At 35.6% G+C, this 219-nt stretch overlaps 1 protein-coding gene across 1 annotated transcript in view; it reads left to right on the top strand.

Annotated features, from left to right (window-relative positions):
• The window catches only part of ETH_00040310 (uncharacterized protein), a gene marked incomplete at both ends in the record, with an annotated part of 1,104 nt that extends 995 nt beyond the window's left edge, over positions 1 to 109 (top strand). Inside the window, one exon of the mRNA XM_013374707.1 lies at positions 1 to 109. Coding sequence (XP_013230161.1) covers positions 1 to 109 — 109 coding nt within the window.
• Between the last annotated feature and the right edge of the window lie 110 nt (positions 110 to 219).

Genomic DNA, 219 nt, shown 5'->3' on the forward strand with positions numbered 1-219 from the left:
GCAAGCCCGGCTGTACGTACTGTACGTACTGTACGTACACCCGGGAACAGATACATGCGAACGGAGAAAAACAAAAATCAAAAGATCAAAAAAAAAGAGAAGCAAATAAAAGGGAAATAAATCGAAGAGAAGCAAATAAAAGGAAAACAAATAAAAGGGGAAAACAAAAGAGAAAAAGACCAAAATAAAAGCACTTGAAGATAGAAAAGAGATGAAAGG

This window comes from Eimeria tenella, genomic scaffold (assembly GCF_000499545.2).
Source record: "Eimeria tenella Houghton genomic scaffold, Eth_scaff2216, whole genome shotgun sequence".
NCBI lineage: Eukaryota > Apicomplexa > Conoidasida > Eucoccidiorida > Eimeriidae > Eimeria > Eimeria tenella.